We start from the raw sequence: 19,781 nt of genomic DNA, 5'->3' as shown, positions 1-19,781 counted from the left end.
TTTTGACTTTTTTTAGGCCAATATATAATGTTTGGGATATGTTAATGATGTTAATAACATTAATCTTTTTAATACAATGTTGTCTCTCTTTCATTTTGTTTGACTATTTCTATAATGTTTTTGTAAAACTAATATATTTAACAGTTTTAAACATTTCTTCATACTAATAGTGTTGTAACATTTATAGTATATACAATGTCTTTGCCAAGTTGATCCAAACAATTCAATTGTCAACCTATTCATTTACAATTGCATTTCATCATTTAAAGGTTGACTGCTCCTTAACAGCCTGAACTCTTCTACTATGCAACCCCATGGTCACCAAAAAACAGAAAGAAGAAAGAAAATGTACTTCATGAAGAAGTAGAAAAAATCAACATGGAGGTGAGGCTAACAAAGTAATCCTCAGTGCAGGGGATGGTAAGTCCGCCCATTAGATGATCGAAGCCAAATTCTTCCTCGGACCAATGTAACAATTCCTGGAACATGGGATGGCTTAAATATGAAATGGGTATCACAAACCTCTTATTCGTTTTCCCAACATAAACAGGAAAATGGCCTTTTGGAACATCTGTGGATCTCCAAGAAATGGCTTTGCTGATTCGTGGCGAGAGAGTTCTTTGCAGCTTCTGCTTGGCCTGAGTAAGTGATCTAATACCCATTATCTGAATTAACTCAGATTTGATTAAGATTTAGTTTTGATTTAAATGGACAGTTGAGAGTGCAAGATTATATATATACAATGGCTGTAGTCTTTTAGTGCGGAAAGTTGACAAAAAAATACATGGATAGTGGGGAAATTAGTAGAAGAAAGACAATCACATGGGTATTATTGCCTGAATACTACCACCACTTTCATTTATTTTCTATGGTGCTGAAACTATGCAACTAATCGGGTGGCTACAACTAAATAAATAAAATCTGTTTTCCAGATAAAAACAACATATTGTTTACATACCCATGTGTATAAAGTAATCAATTATTTCATCATTCCATTGACTTATATCTTTAAGGATAAGCATTGAACTTAGACTAAGACCTGAATCCCCCCTCATAATCTTTGTGGGTCACAAATTTGACTCAAGCTCAAGGCCCCTAAGATCATATGATTTGCTTTTGGAAATAAATCTAAACTCACTGTTCATTTGATTCCTGAATCTGTTTTGGATAAAAAGAAAGAGTAAAGAAAGTTGCAAGAACAAATCAAATAATTAAGAACAGTTAAGATCAAACTATTTCGAGGCATAAAAGTTAAGTTAGTATGTCATTTGCTTGGGAGATAGAAGCCAGAGATAGTAGAAGATAAAATAGAAGAAGTTAAATGAATAAACTCAAGTTACAATATTTCAATATAAAGAAAATAACTGAAATAGAAAAGGTAGTTGAGATTTTATTGCTGAATATCTTCAACTATTTATTTGCTGCTCCATTCTAGAGTTGTTAAGATTTAATTACTGAATATCCTCAACTATTTTATTTGCTGATTTATCTATAATATTAGGAATCATTCAAGAACAAGGTCTTGGATGTCTGGGGATGGTTTAAGAACTAGCCCATATATTACTATCAAGCCTAAAAAACGGTTCAAAAGACATGACCCTTATTATAACATATCACAAGTTTTGTTTTGATTAAATTTTGAAACTCCAAGTATCTTAAACAAATACTCATTATACTATAGATTATCATCATCTGTATGTTCTCCTAACCATTGGAAAATGGGGTCAACTAAACCAAATTGCATTATCCACTTATCCTAAAGAAGAATTGGATGACAGCTGATATTGGATAAAGATCAGTTTTCTATAATGTTCTTGAACCCATGATTGGACATATCCAAGGGTCAGAATCACAAAGTCAGAGCCCTACAATATGTATCTTTGACTCTTTTCAAACTATAACATGTCAACAAAGAATCACAAAGAATCTTGAAAAAGGTCAACCTTTTATATTAGAAAGAAGAACACAAGCCTAAAAAATAGGAAACAACAAAGATAAGATCAGATTCCTATCGGATCAAAATAGTCTCGTCTCGTGCAGGACCCCCTTTTTCTAACTTATACAAATGTGTGGAGTAGGAAACCTTTGATCTTTTTTCCCATAACTCTTTCCTTTAAAAAGTTCTTCTGTTGTGTTCCTTCAAAATCGTCCACAACATGATTTAGGGAAATGAGCTTCCAATCTGCACTGATGACACTGATGACTTTGCGTTGCTCCAGCCAATCCATTGGTCCCAAAAGTCTGCAACACTGTTTGGCATAACCCACTGAAAGTTAAGAATGTCCTTCAGAAAGGACCATAAATCGTTGACAAATTTTTATTATATTCCTTAACACAAACAGATGTAGCCCCAATATGTGATTATTGCCTGTAGTTTGTGGTCAAAATGATTGTAGTGAATTTTCAAGCAAATACTACAAGCTATAAAATAAAACACTTTGTTTGAATAATCAAAATAATCAACAAGATAATTTAATATGAGAAAACACTTTGGTTTTGTCGATCGTTTCATAGGATTCATGTTGAATGTATTTTTTTCAATTTGGAAAAAGGAGAACTGTACATGAGAATCTTTTGATCTTTTTGACATTAAATTTGTTTCCATTTATATTTTCTTTCTTTCTTTCTTCTCCCCTCCCCATCTTTCTTTCTTTCTTATTGACATTAAATCAGTAATGCTTGAACGCAACTTGTATATTTTTTAATGAAAAGTTGACATTAAAAAAAAAACAAAAAAAGGAGATGTACCATTATGCATAATGTCTTGGTCTTAAATTCCCCAAAATGTCTTGGTCTTCATTCCTTTTGAGATCCTTTTCAGTACAGTCTTAATAAGGTCCCCAAATCTTAGACACTTTGATAGTGGATGATCAAGATAAGTTTTTCTCTATAAACATTAGATTTTGTGGGTATTTGGAAAAGCATATATCCATGTGATGCCCTCATGTCTTGTGTCTTTCTGTGGACACTCATTCTCTAAGTCTATTTGTCAATCTTCTGTGGATCTCTCTTCTTTATCTGTAAGTCTTTTCATACTATATGGCTCCAACAGTCCAACTCCATGATTCACAGTCCACTGTTCATGAAAGATTGAAGAATCTAGTATTTGTATATTTTTGGATTTTTTTAGGCCTACATATTATGTGTGGGATATGTTAATGATGTTAATAACATTAATCTTTTAAATACAGTGTTGAATCTCTCTCTCATTTTATTTTACTATTTCTATAATGTTTTTATAAAAATAATACATTTAACAATTTTAAACATTTCTTCAGAATAATATGAATATTTATAATATAAATTATTTTGGTAAAAATAGTCTTGTAACATTTGATAGATCTTTGGCAAGTTGATCAGAACAGTTCAAATGTCAAAGAATTCATTTACAATGGCATTTCATCATTTGAAGGTTGACTGCTCCTTAACAGGCTGAACTCTCCTACTCTGTAACCCCTTGGCCAACAAAAAACAGAAAGAAGAAAGAAAATGTACTTCATGAAGAAGAAGAAGAAGAAATCAACAGGGAGGTGAGGCTAACAAAGTAATCCTAAGTGCAAGGGATGGTGAGTCCGCCCATTAGACGATCGAAGCCAAATTCTTCCTCGGCCCAATGTAACAATTCCTGGAACATGGGATGGCTTAAATACGAAATGGGTATCACAAACCTCTTATTTGTTTTCCCAACATAAACAGGAAAATGGTCTTTTGGAACATCTGAGGATCCCCAAGAAATGGGTCTGCTGATTCTTGGCGAGAGAGTTCTTTGCAGCTACCCATTATCAGAAATTAATCCAGATGTTAGTTATACTAGAAATTTGATTAAGATTTAGGATTTTGATTTAAATCGACCTTTGGGAGTGCAATATTATATATTCAATGGCAGTAGCCTTAGAATGAGGAAAGTTGACAGAAGACATAGTTGCCTGATATTATCACCACTTCCTTTTATTTTCTTTGGTGCTGAAACTATGCAACTAATTGGGTGGCTACAAATAAATAAATGGATAAAAATCAGCAATCTGTTTTCCAGATAAAAACAACAGTGTTTGCATATCCATGTGTATAAAGTAATCAATCATTCCATCATTTCAATTAACTTACACCATAAGAATAAGCAATGAACTTAGACTAAGACATGAACCCCACCCCACCCCTCTCCCAATCTTTGTGGGTCACAAAGTTGACTCAAGGTCAAGGCCCTTAAGATTATATGATTTTCTTTTGGAAATGAATTCTAAACTTACTGTTCATTTGATTCCTGAATCTGTCTTGGATAAAATAAAGAAAAAACAAAGATGCATGAACAAATCAAATAATTATGAACAGTTAAGGTCAAGCTCCTTTGAGGCAAGAAAGTTAAGTTAGTATGTCAATTGCTTGGGAGATAGAAGATAGATATGTAAATAAAAGAAATTCCTAGGCAGAAAGGTTTTGTAGAGTTATAATGTTATTCAATGAATGAACTCAAACATACATTGCCCCAGTCTATGATTATTGCATCTATGTAGTTTGTGCTCAAAATGATTTTAGTGAATTTTCAAGAAAAAACTTCAACATAAAACCTTTGTTTGCATGATCAAAATAATCAACAGGATAATTTAATATGTAAAAGCACTATGGTTTTGTTTAGAGATTTGAAAGGGCATGTACATTATGCATAATGTCTTGGTCTTCATTCCTTTTGTAGAATCTTAAGAAGGCCCACAAATCTTAAGCACTTTGATAGTGGATTATCAAGATAAGTTTCTCTCCATAAACATTAGATTTTGTGGGTATTGGCATCTTCATATGGAAAAGAATATAAATGATAAATCCATGTGATGCCCTCATGTCTTGTACCTTTCTGTGGACCCTCTTTCTCTAAGTCTCAAACTTTTCTCTCTTATTTATCTGTAGGTCTTTTCATACTAATAAGGCTCCAACTCCAAGCTTCACTAAAAAGTCCACTGTTAATGAAAGATTGAAGTAGAAGTAATCAACCAAAGACAAAGCCATGTGATCCTTACTTGCTTGATTAACTAACTGAAACCCATTTGAGGTGTCTCCTTTAGCATCAATCTTCCATTTTGATGTAGGCCAGAAAAGTGGGCCTCACACATATTCTCTGGTGTAGTACTACTATTTTAGTTATTATGGACAACTCCATGTGATGCACCATGTCTATGTTATTCTAAATGGACCATTTTTTTTTATCCATGAAAGCAATCCCACTCTTCTCTCCATATATACATCTTCAACTTTCATAGCTTAGATCATCAGAGCTCTTTCTTTTCTTTTCATTTCACTTGTTCAGTTCTTCCAACATCAAAATCCCATCTCTTCTAACAGAAAGCAATCCTCTCCACAATGGGAATTATTAGTTTTCCGACCATCATTCAAACCAAGAGTACAATTAGAAGGGTTCTTTCTACTTCAACAGTTTCCCATGTCCCCAAAGGATATATTGCCATTTATGTGGGAGAAGAGGAGAGAAAACGCCACATAGTTCCAATATCATATCTAAACCATCCTTCATTCCAGAGCTTGTTAAGACAAGCAGAAGAAGAATTTGGATTTGATCATCCAATGGGCGGTCTGACAATCCCTTGCAGAGAAGAAACCTTCATTGGCATAACCCGCAGCTTGACTTGTCCATGAAGAAGCTCCAAAACACAGAATTTCATAACTGATATGAAGACTTCTAACTTATATGACATCAATGATTGATCACAACAATTTTCCGATTTCTTTTTCTTTTTTATTTCTGTTTTGGGTGAACTCCAGTTTGCAATATAATAGAACTTCCAGTAGAAATCATTGTACTTAGACAGTCACAATGTATTTAAAAGATTAACATAGATAGGAATTAAATTTCATTTTTCCGGACAATTTATCATCATTATCTCCCTTTTGGCGCAATCTGATTTTGGCAGTGGACAAAGTCATACACTTATAAAGAAACAAGTTACAAAGTTTGTTTGTGCTTCAGTTAAACCAACACTGCATATTGATATGAATTTCAGCATACTAGAGATTTTGTTTAGGAATAACTTTTATAATGTGACTGAATGAATTTAATATTTGTACTAGAATAATTTTCTTATGGCTCATTGTGTCATTACAGTTTGGGCATATTATTTGAATACTAATGGAGATGATGTTTGCCCCAAAACTCTGGATTTTATGCTTTGGACAAAGGGATGTGATCTTTAAATAACTTCACTTCACCACCTAATCTCCTTAATGTTAATCTGGAGACTGGATTCCTCTCAATTTCTTTATGAACATTTTCACCACTCTGATATTTTTAGTCAAGAAAAAACTTAAAATTCCCTCTACTTCGCCATCCCCAAAAAGAAACTAGGATTCCTGAAGCCATGGATTTTTTGAAACCAAAAACAGGCTCTACCCACTCATCGCTTTCCTGCATTTGTCAATGTTTGTTTTTATAAAGTCGTTGTCAATTCAATTTGGCTCATAGCTTCATACTTTGCTTCCCTCTTCATGTTGTTCGTTCAACCTAGACACAGAGGTTTGATTTTTGGTGTTTATCCATTTAAAATAGATAAAATTTCAATTGTTAATGAATTCATTGAATGTGAAGTCTAAATCTGACATGAGAAGAATCGCTGTAAACAAGCTCAATGACTATAGGATTGAAGTTGAATTAAAGAAAATGACAAAAGAAGGCACTTTTTCCCATTTCCCTTGTTTTAAAGTTAATTCTTAGTAATATGAATACTTATAATATAAATTATTTTGATTATTACAATTTTTTGTATAGATAATTTTTTTTATAATAAAGTGTATTGCAGGAAATCCCCGAATCTGATGGTCTTGAGGATGGCAGATCCCTTGACAATCTCTCTATTAATACATTCCTAACAATAGTTAGATTTATTTCCTGAAATGCAAAAATACTGAGTACTTTCTATATTTAAAAAAGGTTCAAACTCTTTTTAACTTAAATATAATTGCTACAAATAGAATTTTCTTTTTAAGTTGTGCAGAACAATTCAATTGTCAAATAATTCATTTACAATGGCATATTTCTTCATGAGAATATGTCTATAAAACTGTACTCTCCTACTCTGCAACCCCATGGCCACCAAAAACAGAAAGAAGAAAGAAAATGTACTTTCATGAAGAAGAAGAATTCAACAGGAAAATGAGGCTAACAAAGTAATCCTCACTGCAAGGGATGGTTAGTCCTCCCATCAAATGATCGAAGCCAAATTCTTCCTCAGCCCAATGCAACAATTCTTGGAACATGGGATGGCTTAAATACGAAATGGGTATCACAAACCTCTTATTTGTTTTCCCAACATAAACAGGAAAATGGCCTTTTGGAACATCTGTGGATCTCCAAGAAATGGCTTTGTTGATTCTTGGCGAGAGAGTTCTTTGCAGCTTCTGCTTGGCTTGAGTAAGTGATCTAATACCCATTATAAGAATTAATCCAGATTTGATTAAGATTAGTTTTGATTTATATGGACAGTTGGGAGTGCAAGATTATATATATACAATGGCAGTAGCCATAGTGTGGAAAGTTGACAAAATACATGGATAGTAGGAAAATTAGTAGAAAGTCAATCACATGGGTATGGATATTGTTGCCTGATCCTACCACCACTTTCTTTTAATTTCTTTGGTTCTGAAACTACAAATAAATAAATGGTTAAAAACAACAGTGTTTATATATCCATGTGTATAAAGTAATCAAGTATTCCATCATTTCTATTGACATATGCTTAAGAATAAGCATTGAACTTAGACTAAGACATGAATTTGTGGGTCACAAAATTGACTCAAGGTCAAGGCCCCTAAGATCATATGATTTGCTTTTGGAAATGAATTCTAAGCTGCCGGCCTATATCATTATTTACTGTTCATTTGATTCCTGAATCTACCTCAGATAAAAAGAAGAATGATGCATGAACAAATCAAATAATTAAGAACAGTTAAGATCGAACTTTTGAAGCAAGAAAAGTTAAGTTAGTATGTAAATTGTCAATCGTCTTAATTATATGGTGGTCTATTTAGAAAGAAAGATATCATCATTCTCTTCACACGCATTTATCAAGAAAAAAGAAATATGAAACGATGAAAATTCTTTAAACTTATTGGAATTTTTTTCTTTGATTTTGTTCCTTTTTTCAGTTCTTTTTAATATTTCTATTATTTACAATAATTTCTCTTTATTAAAAATTATCCTTCAAAAACAAAATATTTAGTATGTCACTTGCTTGGGTGTTGTCTAAGACAGAGTCATAGATGTCTTTGGAATGTTTTTTTTTTTAAATGCTGTGTTCCGCAACTCATTTGTAGTGCGATTAATTCCCGTGGGTTAAACATAGAGTCCGTAAATACAGTCAATAATTTTAACCAGACGTGTCAAACATGTCGCCTGACGGGCTTAAACCCAAGACCTCAGGAATGCTGAGGATATCCATCTCTTTTTGTTGCTAGGCTAAAGGAGGAGATACAATAGAGTCTTGGAATCTGTAAGAATTAACTCGTATATTACCTTCAAGCGATGGAGTCATAAATTAAAATTAGGAATCTAAAAAAATCCATAAAACGTGCATTTAAAGAGAATTGAACCCAAAACAAGATATACAATTTTTTTAAAACTACTATACCAATAATACTACAATCTTATTATTATTTTTAAATGATTGATACATAAAACTTTAGTGATTTTTTTATTTTTTTTTGCACATCCCCAACGCAGATCCGTCCTTGCTATCAAGCTAAAAGAATGATTCAGAAGGAATGACCATTATTATAACATATCACAAGTTTTGGTTTGATCAAAATCATGAATTTCCAAGGTATGTTAAAGTTAAGCAAACACTTATAATAGATTATCATCATGTGTATGTTTTCCTAACCCTTGGTAAATGGGAGTAACTAAACCAAATGGATTATGCACTTATCCTAAAAAGAAATGAGATGACAGCTTATTATGGGGATATATTTGGATAAAAATTTATTAATTTATTTATAATGTTTTGGAACCCATGATTGGACATTTGGATATACTTACTTATCCAACGGGTCAGAATCACAAACTCAGAGCCATACAATATGTATCTGTTGTACTCAGATTTTTTTTCCAAACCTTAACATGTCAACAAAGAAATTTGCCTTCTCTGGAATGACATTACAACAGCTAAATATCCATGGAGTCTGTGATTAACGTTATACTTTTTTAAAAATAGTGTGGGATTTGTTTACGTGTTTATTAGCGTCGTTTAAGTCAAACGACTTGTAACCCATAACACAAACATACATGGTACCATTATGTGATTATGGCCTATAGTTTGTGCTCAAAATGATTTTAGTGAATTTTCAAGCAAATACTCCAACCCATAAAATTAAACCCTTTGTTTGCATGATCAAAATAATCAACAGGATAATTTAATATGAGAAAACACTTTGGTTTTGTTTAGAGATTTAAAAGGACATGTACCATTATGCATAATGTCTTGGTCTTCATTCCTTTAGAGATCCTTTTCTGTAGAATCTTAAGAAGGCCCACAAATCTTAGGCACTTTGATAGTGGATGAATAAAATAAGTTTCTCTCCAAAAATATTAGATGCTGTGGGTATTGGTATCTTCATTTGGAAAAGCATATAAATCCATGTGATGCCCTCATGTCTTGTGTCTTTCTGTGGACCCTCTTTCTCTAAGCCTATTTGTCAATCTTCTGTGGATCTCTCTTCTTTATCTGAAAATCTTTTCATACTACAGGGGGTTCCAAGTTCCAACTTCAAGGTTCACAAAAGTCCACTGTTCATGAAAGTTTTAAGAAGTAATCAACCAAAGACAAAGCCATGTGATCTTTACTTGCTTGATTTAGCTAACTAAAACCCATTTGGAGCGTCTTCTTTAGCATCAATCTGCCATTTTGATGTAGGAAACAAGAGTGGGCCTCACACATGTTCTTTGTTGTAGTACTACTATTTTACTTATCATGGACAACTCCATGTGATGCACCATGTCCTGTTATTATTCTAAATGGACCATTTTATCCATGAAAGCAACCCTACTCTTTCTCATTATATACCTCTTCAACTTTCATAGCTTAGATCATCGAAACTCATTCTTTTCATTACCTTGTTCAGTTCTTCCAACATCAAAATCCCATCTCTTCTAACAGAAAGCAATCCTATCAACAATGGGAATTATTCGTTTTCCGATCATCATTCAAGCCAAGAATACAATTAGAAGGGTTCTTTCTACTTCAACAACTTCCCAAGTACCCAAAGGATATCTTGCCATTTATGTGGGAGAAGAAGAGAGAAAACGCCACATAGTCCCAATATCATATCTAAACCATCCTTCATTCCAGAGCTTGTTAAGACAAGCAGAAGAAGAATTCGGATTTGATCATCCAATGGGCGGTCTGACTATCCCTTGCAGAGAAGAAACCTTCATTGGCATAACCCGCAGCTTGACATGTCCATGAAGAAGCCTCCAAAATGCAGAATCTCCCAACTAACATGAAGAATTCTAACTTGAATGACAACAAAGATTGATCACAGCAATATTGGATTTCTACTTTTTTTCTGAGTGAACTCCAGTTTGCCAAACAATATAACTTAAATCATTGTACTTACCAATCACATTGTATTTAAAAGATGAACATTGATAAGAATTAAATTTCTTTTTTTCTGGACAATTTATCATCTTTATCTCGCTTTTCGCTAAATCTGATTTTGGCAGTTGACAACAAGAGATATCATAAACAAAATTATAAATATTTATAAAGAAACAATCTACAAAGTTTGTTTGTGCTCAGTTGAACCAACGCTGCATATTGATATGAATTGAGTATATATACTAGAGTGCTTGTTTTGGAATAACTTTAAAATGTTACAAAATGAAATTAATATTTGTACTACACTAGTTTATTTTGATGGTAGTCTCATTGTTTATTACAGTTTGGGCATATTATTTGAAAATTAATGGAGATGATGTTTGCCCCAAAACTCAGGATTTTATAGCTTTGGCAAGGGGGTATGATCTTTAAACAACTTCACTTCACCACACAGTCTCCTTAATGTGAATCTGGCTTTTCTCTCAATTGCTTTATGAACATTTTCACCACTCTCATATTTGTAGCCAAGAAAAAAGTTGGAATGCTATTAACTCGGCCATCTAGTAAAAGAAACAAGGATTCCTCAAGCCATGCATTTTTTTTTACCAAAATAAGATGCAGTGAACAAATAAAATTTAGAACAGTTAAGATCAAACACTTGAGGCAAGAAAGTTAAGTTAGTATGGGAGTTGTTTGGGAATCATTCTAGGTCAGAGTCTCAGATATCTTGGGATGGTTAAGCAAAATAATTATTAGTTTATGACATATCACAAGTTTTGTTTTGATTAAAATTATGAAATTGAAGGTATGTTAAACTAATATTTATTATGTAATATAATAGATTATCATCATGTGTTTGTTCTCCTAACTCTTGAAAAATGGGGTCAACCAAACCAAATTGCATTATCCACTTAACCTAAAAAGAATGGGAAGACAGCTGATTATGGGAAATATATGAATAAAAATTGAATTTTTAAAAAAAGTTCTTGTTCCCATGATTGGACATTAGATATACTTATCCAACTGGTTATAATCACAAAGGCAGAGCCCTACAGCTTACAATATGTATATTTGACTCTACAAAAGTACCCTACAGCTTACAGTATATAATTGCCTTATCTTGAAGGACATTCATGACAAAAGCTAAGAAGCCATGAATGAGTCTGTGGCTAATGCTAGTAATTTGAGCTCAAAAGTATATTCAGGCCAAATACTCAAAGTCACAAAATAAAGCTCTTTGTATAATCAAAATAATCAACAGGATAATCTAATATGAGAAAACATTTTGCTTTACTTTGGAGATTTAATAGTGGTGTACCATTCTTTTTTTTTTTTTTTTAATATTGAGGACTAGCCTTAACCCCACAACTATGACACGTCTATTTAAAGTTAACGCGTTTTAAAGGAGGATTGAACCCGTTGACCTTTGATTGTACCATTCTGCATCATGTTTTCTTTGATTTCTTTTGAGATTCTTTTCTGAACAATCTTAAGAAGGACCCCAAATCTTCGGCACTTTGATAGTGGATGATCAAGATATGTTTCTGCATAAACATTAGACTTTGTGGGTATTGGTATCTTCATTTGGCAAAGCATATAAATCCATGTGATGCCCTCATGTCTGTACCTTTCTGTGGACCCTCTTTCTCTAATCTATTTGTCAATATTTTCTCTCTTTCATACTAATAGGGCTGCAACTCCAAGCTTCACAAAATTCCATTGTTCATGAAATTAGCTATCTCCAAAAAACTTCAACTATACATATTGCCATTGTTCATCGTCTCAACAATTTTGGTTTCAGTATCAGCTTCAACTGTACATTCATGACATTGAGAGTTATACAATGTATAAGCATGTATCATACTTCTTTTACATGAAGAATATCAAAATTTGAATCTCTTTCTTATAGCATAATCTCTCTCACTTATATAATTCCTTATCTTGGTCGAGTATATTGAATGGCACTTCAACCAAATATGAAGAATTCTTAGAAATTAAATGCCCTATCATGGAATTTCAGTTCTTTTACCATTTGCAGATACCTATAGTTTGTTAAAGATGCATAGGTACAGGATATCAAAAGTTTGTGACAAGGTGCATATTTCAATTATGTAACCAATTATATAAATGCTTAGTAATCCCAAATATGCATAGTTTGTCTAACATATGAAGAAATTCCAATCTTCAAGTTTAGAGTAGCTTAGTTTTATTTGATGAAGAATCATACTCAAGAAGCCAAAGTAGATGTAAACAAAAGAAAAATCTCATAAAAGAGACTGAAACTTCCTTCAAATAGCTTGACCAAATTGCATTTCTTACTCTAACAAGTTTGTATTGTTTTTTGGTAGTTGTATAGTCACTTTGCAATTCTTAAACTCCAGGGAATGACCATGACAGTTAAAGGTATGCATTTCAGGCCCACCAAGAATTCTATTCTTTGACTAAGACATGTATTCTGCAAATATGTCAAGTATTCAAGTTGAAACCTCAAAACGGATCATTTTCTAAGACAAAGTAACACATAAATTGGATATTGAATCACCAGCATATCGCAACATATTAAGAAGTCTAAAACATATTCAGTATCTATGGAGAGAAGAACCTAGCCTTAAAAATTCCCAAGAGCTACAAGCCCACAATCGAGCATGTAATCAAGTCATCACAGCTCAAACCAAGGAGGTACCAAAAACATAATTGTGTGTATAATTTCATATTTACGAGTCGTCAATCATTCACTGCAATATCCTCATGATATGTGACACTAACCTTCCCTGAATTAAATAAAATAAATAATACTCGTTAAAATTATTTTTTTTCTTCTTCATAATTTTTGGTCGCTAACACAAACCTACAGTCATGTCCCTCTTCAACTTAGGATGTTCTTAATGATAATCGATCAGATACATTTGTTATATTAGGCAAGACTATTTCCACATGAATACACTCTTTATAAATAGTACTGATATAGTTTCCTTTTTTTGAGTTGAGCAGAACAATTCAATTGTCAAAGAATTCATTTACAATGGCATATTTCATCATGGGAATATGGCTACAAACTAAAGGTTGACAGCTCATTAACTGCCTGAACTCTTCCACTCTGCAGTCCCATGGCCACCAAGAAACAGAAAGAAGAAAAAATGTCACGAAGAAGAGCTCAACAGGGAGGTGAGGGTGACAAAGTAATCCTCGCTGCAAGGGATGGTGAGTCCGCCCATCAGATGATCGAAACCAAATTCTTCCTCGGTCCAATGCAACAATTCCTGGAACATGGGATGGCTTAAATAAGAAATGGGTATCACAAACCTCTTATTCGTTTTTCCAACATAAACAGGAAAATGGCCTTTTGGAACATCCGATGATCCCCATGAAACAGCTCTGCTGATTCTTGGAGACAGAGTTCTTTGCAGCTTCTGCTTGGCCTGAGTAAGTGACCTAATACCCATTATCAGACAATTTGTTTAAGGATTAAGAGTTGGGTTGGGTTGGGTTTTGATTGAAATGGACATATGGAAGTGCATGATTATATATGGAAGTAGCCTTAGTGAAAAGAAGAATGAGGAAAGTTGACAGAAGACATGCATAGTGGGAAAATTAGTAGAGAGAGAATCACATGGGCATTGTTCCATGTCCTACCACCACTTTCTTTTCTTTGGTGCTGAAACTATGCTTTTCAGCTACCTGTTTTCCAGATAAAAACAACAATGTTTACATATCCATGTGTATAAAGTAATCAATTATTCCATCATTTCAATTGATTTGTATCTTCAAGAATGACCATTGAACTTAGACTAAGACATTAATCCACCCTCCCAATCTGTGTGGATTACAGGACCCCTAAGACAATATGATTTGCTTTTGAAATTAATTCTCAGCTCACTGTTCATTTGATTCATGAATCTAACTTAGGTTGTATCACTAAAGCATTGAAAAATCTTGCCTCTTCTCATTTTCACGGTGACTTTCTAGAATGATATGTGGCACCTAAGTCTCCTTCTGGGACCTTTTAGAGATCCATAGTAAGAAAGAGACTAAAATGGCATTCTGCTTTTCTTAGACGACTTTACATCGGAAAGAAGGGGAGATGAGCTCGCCTCTTGGATACTCTAGCCCATATTTCGATTCATCAGAAGACAGACACGACAAGTTTTCTCTGACCGACTCTCCCAGACTAACTACATATATTGTGCGTCCCTCCAAAAGTGTCCATCCAAGTTTCCTTGGAAATATGTAAAACAAAAATTTTAACAAAAATCTCGTTATTTGACTATAAAGTTATGCATGAAAAAGTCTTGACATCTAACAAACTGAAAAAGGAAAAGATATTATCGGGCTAGCGAATGCAGTATTTGTTTAAAGAGTAGAGAATTCATTGACCGTATTTTTCTTCATTGCGACCTTAACAAGAGCATGTGGACTCTTTGCAAAACCTTCTACATTTTAAATGGAAAACTACAACAAATATCGTCAATTTTTGGGTCAAATGGATTGACTGGCTAAGAAAAACATTGTGGACGAAGAAAAATCAAACCCTCCCATCATGTGGTGGATGATCTAGAAAAAAAATAAAAGTTTTCATAGGAAAAAATTATAGTGATCGTCTCAAAGGATTCATGTTACACGTGTTCAATTCGAAAATTGTGGACAAATAAAAATCAATACCTCCCATCATGTGGTGGACGATCTAGAAAGAAATAGAAGTTTTCGTAGAAAAAATTAGGGTGATCATCTCAAAAGATTCATGTTACATGCGTTCAATCCGAAAATTGGAGACTTGTACGGGGATAAGAATTTTTCAATCTTATTAACATTTAAATTTTTTATGTTTTTTATTTTTTCTCACTCTAGTCACGTTTGATCACGATTTGCATGTTTTTAATGAAAAGTTAATATTTTTCAAAATGAATCTGACATGAATTAAAAAATATAAAAAGACATTAAGATAAAAAAAAAAAAATCTACCAAGATGATAAGATACATAAACAAATCAAATTAAGAACAATTAAAATACAAACACCACAAACAAGCAAGGAAATGGGAAATGGAAAAGTAACCATAAAAGAAATTTGTGGAAGATGTGGCCATTTCATCATCCTAGGACAGAGTCTCAGATGTCTTGGGATGGTTTAAGAACAATTCAGAAGACCATTATTATAACATATCACAAGTTTTGTTTTGATTAAAATTATGATATTCCAAGGGTATGTTAAACTAATATTTATTAGGCTATATAATAGATTATCATAATGTGTTTGTTCTCCTAACCCTTGGAAAATGGGGTCAACTAACCAAATTACATTATCCACTTATCCTTAGAAAAAAATGAGATGAGTCAGCTAATTGTGGGAAATATTTGGATAAGGATTAATATATTTTTTTAAATGTTCTTGTTTCATGATTGAATATTAGATATATATATTTATCCAAGGCTCAGAATCACAAAAGCCAGATCCCTACAATATGCATATATGACTCAAAGTTGTTCAGCACATAAAACCCTTTGTTTACATGATCAAAAATAATCAATAGGATAATCTTAATGTGAGAAAACACTTTGATTTTGTTTGGAGATTTAAAAGGAGATGTACCATATTGTGCAATGTTTTGGTCTTGACTCCTTTTGAGTTACTTTTCTATATAATCTTAAGAAGGCCCCAAAATCTTTGGCACTTTGATAGTGGACAATCAAGATAAGTTTCTCCATGAACATTAGATTTTGTGGGTGTTTCTTCATTTGGCAAAGCATATAAATCCATGTGATGCCCTCATGTCTTGTGTCTTTCTGTGGACCCTCTTTCTCTAAGTCTATTTGTCAATTTTCTATGAATCTCTCTTCTTTATCTGTGTGTCATTTCATGCTACATGGCTCCAACTCCAAGCTTCAACCACAAAAGTCTGTTATTGCAAGATTGAAGAAGTTCTCAACCGAAGACAAAGCCATGTGATCTTTACTTGCTTGATTTAACTAACTAAAATCCATTTGAAGTGTCTCCTTTAGCATCAATCTGTCATTTTGATGTAGGCCACAAAAGTTGGCCTCAAACATGTTCTATGTTGTAGACTTGTAGTACTACTATTTATGTTGTTATGGACAATTCCATGTGATGCAACATGTCCCATGTTATACTAAATGGACCATTTTATCCATGAAAGCAACCCTACATTTTTCTCCATATATAACTGTTCAACTTTCATAGATTAGATCATCAAAGATCTTTCTTTGCATTTCATTTGTTCAGTTCTTCCAAGTTCCAAGTAGAATTCCTACATAAAAATCCCATCTCTTCTAACAGAAAGTAATCCTCTCAAGAATGGGAATTATTGCTTTTCATCAATCATTCAAGCCAAAAATACAATATAAGGATTCTTTCTACCTCAACAGCTAGCTTCCCAAGTACCCAAAGGATATCTTGCCATTTATGTGGGAAAAGAAAAGAGAAAAACGCCACATGGTCCCAATATCATATCTAAACCATCCTTTCAAGAGATTATTAAGACAAGCAGAAGAGGAATTTGGGTTTGCTCATCCAATGTGTGGTCTGACAATCCCTTGCAGAGAATAAGCCTTCAGTGGCATTACCCGCAGTTTGACTTGTACATGAAGAAGCACCATACATAATCTCACAACTGACATGAAGACTTCTAATTTGAATGGTAGAAAAGATTGATCACAACAACTTCTGGATTTCTTTTTCTTTTTTTCTGGGTGATTCCAGCTTGCAGTACAATATAACTTCCAGTAGAAATCATTGTACTTATACAACCATATTGTGTTTAAAAAGATAAACATTGAGAAGAATCAAATTTCCTTTTTTTTTTCCAGAAGATTCATTCCATTATCAACTTTCTTGTCTCCATTTTCACCCAACTAGATTCTGGCATTGGGCAACTATAGATGTCATAAACAAAATGATTTATGGGGTCATAGATACTATTTATGATTTGGGCAACAATAGATGTCATAAACAAAATGATTTATGGGGTGCTTAACTTTTGAGTCAACATATTCTTTCCAAAAAATTGTCTATTCAAAATAAAAAAAATTAGATAACATCTTACTATTTGTTTATGATATCTATATATATATATATAATGATGCTTAATTTTTAAAGTGTCCGGATTGCCGGGTCGAGAGCTGTGGTTAATTTGGATACTTGGGTCGGATTGTGGGTTGACCCGTTTTTAAATTTAAAACGGTTAAAAATAAAATTAAAAATGCTAGAGGTGTGTTTCGAACTCGCAACCTAACAAAACAGGTACAACTCTTTAACCAACTAAGCTACAAAGACTTTATATTTTCAATTTAACACCAAATTTGATAAACGCGGAACGTTTTAATATTAATATAAGTTCAACTTTTTAACTAACTAATATATAATGATGTTGAGTAAATTGATACTTGGGTCGGATTGTGGGTTGACCCACCCATAAACTTAAAACAGTTAAAAATAAAATTAAAAATGTTATCCTAATTTTTTTCACGGTTTTTTATATTATTACTCGTGCAAATGCACGGGCTAAATGCTAGTTTACTTTAATAATTAAAGCTTAAATCAGTATTAGAGCATAAGAATTATAGCCACAAGTTAGTGGTTCGAGCAGCCACCTTAATAACATTTTTTTCAACTTTTATTAAAAAGAGCGCAAAATACGTTCAAACATTACAAAATAGAAGAAAAACAACAAACAATAAATAAGAAAATAACGTAAAAATTTTAAATGTCAATAAGATAAGAAAATTTTCATCCTGTACAAATTTCTTTTTTCGGATTGAAGCGAATGCGTGAACATAAATTTTTTGAGACGCGCGTATCCATAACTTTTCTTTCGAAAACTCTTATATTTATTTCTTTCCAAATTATACACCATATTATGAGGGAAATTGGTTTCCAATCGTCCGCGATTTTGTTGCTAGAACTTCATTTAATCCATTTTATCTAGAAGTCGACAACTTTTGTTGGTGTATCTCAATGAAATTGAAAGAGGTTCTGCAGTAGAACCCACATGCTCTTGAAAATGTCACAATAAAGAATAATATGATTAATGAATTCTTCATTTTTTAAACAAATGTTGCATCTGATAGCGAGATGAAAACATTTCTTTTTCAGTTGGTTAGATGTCAAGACTCTTCAATTGATAGCTTCTCAGCCAAAAAAAACGAGATTTTTGATGAATTTTTTATTTCCACACCTCTTTCCAAGGAAACTAGGATGAAATTTTTTGGAGAAACACACGATAAATGTAGCTAGTTTTAAAATCGGGAGAATCGATCAGAGAAATTTGTCGTCAGTCTCTAAGTCAATTGAAACGTTGGTAAGGACATCTATGAGGAGATCCTGTCTCCCTTCTTCTTCGATGGAAAATCATCTATTTAAAAAAATTATTCAAACAATTTGATTAGATGTGTTGATTAAATGTGAGAAAACACTTTATCCTCTATTTTATTAGAGATCTCAAAAAGACAATTTTAAAAAAAATAAAATAATTTCTTACAACAAATTATTGTTTTTTTTAAACAAAGGTTTTTCATTAAACCCCTATAAATGTAAGGCGGAAAACCAAACTAGTAAACAATTCAGCACAATTGAGTTGCATGCATGGTTGGAGGATGGAGTGGGGACTTTGGGAATTGCAACAGCCTCTTCTCTTTCGTTCTATATTCTTTTCAACATTAATTAACCACTAATTTCACACAGTGATTAAGCTAAATAAATTAAAGGGCATTTAAGTTTAGTGACAGAAAGTTGTCTCTGCCTCTTGGGTGAATGCAGATTCATTCTGCAGCGGCTTTTGTGTTTTGATAAACTAACGGATAAATATTTCTACAAAAATTTGAACATATGTCAGATGAAGAACAAATAGATATTTAATTTTGAAAGAATGGAGCTCATTTCATCAATCTATTTGTCTAATCAAATAAAACCATTTTCTTATTGTTTTTATGGATACAACGACATTTCCTATATGTACATTATTAAGGATACAAATTCCTTTTTTTGAATTGTTTAAATATTGCATCATGCATCATTGCATGCCATTTGTACATTTGTTATCCTTTTTTTATCTTTCTTTATTGTTCTCTCTTTAAATTTTTCCTTACACAACAATAAAAGGATAGTTAAGGGATGGAGGAGTAATAAATGTAATCTGCTAAAGTTATTTTCTAAGGAAATCTGATCATTTCACTCTCCTCCT

At 32.8% G+C, this 19,781-nt stretch overlaps 3 protein-coding genes across 3 annotated transcripts; all 3 read right to left on the bottom strand.

Moving 5' to 3' along the window:
• Positions 1 to 215: 215 nt before the first annotated feature.
• On the bottom strand, positions 216 to 830 carry LOC124914578 (auxin-induced protein 15A-like). The gene has a single exon (XM_047455158.1). It carries the CDS (start codon positions 660 to 662, stop codon positions 354 to 356), a length of 309 nt encoding a protein of 102 aa, XP_047311114.1. The 5' UTR covers positions 663 to 830; the 3' UTR covers positions 216 to 353.
• A 6,126-nt stretch (positions 831 to 6,956) lies between these two features.
• On the bottom strand, positions 6,957 to 7,447 carry LOC124914579 (auxin-induced protein 15A-like). The gene has a single exon (XM_047455159.1). It carries the CDS (start codon positions 7,426 to 7,428, stop codon positions 7,123 to 7,125), a length of 306 nt encoding a protein of 101 aa, XP_047311115.1. The 5' UTR covers positions 7,429 to 7,447; the 3' UTR covers positions 6,957 to 7,122.
• A 6,130-nt stretch (positions 7,448 to 13,577) lies between these two features.
• On the bottom strand, positions 13,578 to 14,063 carry LOC124914580 (auxin-induced protein 15A-like). The gene has a single exon (XM_047455160.1). It carries the CDS (start codon positions 14,030 to 14,032, stop codon positions 13,730 to 13,732), a length of 303 nt encoding a protein of 100 aa, XP_047311116.1. The 5' UTR covers positions 14,033 to 14,063; the 3' UTR covers positions 13,578 to 13,729.
• Positions 14,064 to 19,781: the final 5,718 nt, after the last annotated feature.

Source organism: Impatiens glandulifera, chromosome 9 (assembly GCF_907164915.1).
Source record: "Impatiens glandulifera chromosome 9, dImpGla2.1, whole genome shotgun sequence".
In the NCBI taxonomy this organism is placed as follows: domain Eukaryota; kingdom Viridiplantae; phylum Streptophyta; class Magnoliopsida; order Ericales; family Balsaminaceae; genus Impatiens; species Impatiens glandulifera.
This window is presented reverse-complemented; position numbering and strand designations above follow the sequence as displayed.

Bases quoted from the DNA above. Each gene is read 5' to 3' on its own strand.
- LOC124914580 (XM_047455160.1), bottom strand. From the start codon at position 14,032: ATGGGTATTAGGTCACTTACTCAGGCCAAGCAGAAGCTGCAAAGAACT.
- LOC124914579 (XM_047455159.1), bottom strand. From the start codon at position 7,428: ATGGGTATTAGATCACTTACTCAAGCCAAGCAGAAGCTGCAAAGAACT.
- LOC124914578 (XM_047455158.1), bottom strand. From the start codon at position 662: ATGGGTATTAGATCACTTACTCAGGCCAAGCAGAAGCTGCAAAGAACT.